This window comes from Camelina sativa, unplaced genomic scaffold (genome assembly GCF_000633955.1).
Source record: "Camelina sativa cultivar DH55 unplaced genomic scaffold, Cs unpScaffold03452, whole genome shotgun sequence".
In the NCBI taxonomy this organism is placed as follows: Eukaryota; Viridiplantae; Streptophyta; class Magnoliopsida; order Brassicales; family Brassicaceae; genus Camelina; species Camelina sativa.
Genome location: NW_010924554.1, coordinates 1 through 801, shown reverse-complemented (window position 1 = coordinate 801; position 801 = coordinate 1). Strand labels below are relative to the sequence as shown.

At 40.3% G+C, this 801-nt stretch overlaps 1 protein-coding gene across 1 annotated transcript; it reads right to left on the bottom strand.

Annotated features, from left to right (window-relative positions):
* Positions 1-3: 3 nt before the first annotated feature.
* Positions 4-795, bottom strand: LOC104774539 (stem-specific protein TSJT1-like; the record flags this gene model as incomplete). Its single annotated transcript, XM_010499109.1, has 3 exons — positions 4-105; positions 187-427; positions 713-795. Coding segments are annotated over 3 exons (426 nt in total), but the record flags the coding sequence as incomplete, so codon positions are not given.
* Positions 796-801: the final 6 nt, after the last annotated feature.

Sequence of the window (801 nt, the reverse complement as noted above, 5' to 3'; positions counted from 1 at the left end):
AAAAGATTTACCACAACCCTTCTTCACAGTCTCAACATCATCAGCAACAACGAGATGGCCTTCAGCATCAGTTCCCCAGAAGAGAGGAACACTCCCATCTGCATCCTGCACCGTGCATTATAACCTCAGCATTACAATATGCAGAAACAAGTGTCAAATGGGAAAGAAGCCAAAATTCAAACTCACCCCAGCAAGGAAGACATTTTTTGTGGAGCAGTCAAAGAGCATAAACGCAAATTTCCCATGAAAATCTCTAACAACTTGGTCAGCTGAATACGGACCACGGTCTCTAAGAGTTCTGTAGGCTTCAATCACAATGGTGACCTCAGTGGCTGTTTTGGTTAGTCCATATTGTTGTTTAAGAAATGGAACGTTCTCTATATGTCCTTGGAAGATGCAGAACATATCATCCACCACAGCAAACAATCTATCACACACAAAATTGAATAGAAAAAAATCAAAACTTAATAAATCACATCCTTCCAGTTCCCAACACATTTAATAAAAGACGAGACAAATAAACCATCAAGACATTGTCATCAGACAAACCGACATATCAAATGGCTCAGATTCATTTCACCAAAACAATTAATCTAAACATGTCCTAAAATATCTTTGCAGGGCAAGGAAACAAATCTCTCATATCTAGGATCAGATTGTTCCAAACAAGCCACAGTCACTATCATGACCCATATACGAAATTAGAAAGGACCTGGGAAGGAGAGGGTTCTGTTTCTCGAGGGAGCAAGCGATGAAACCAGAAGATCCGAGATTGATGGTGACAGCGCCAGGATAAACAGA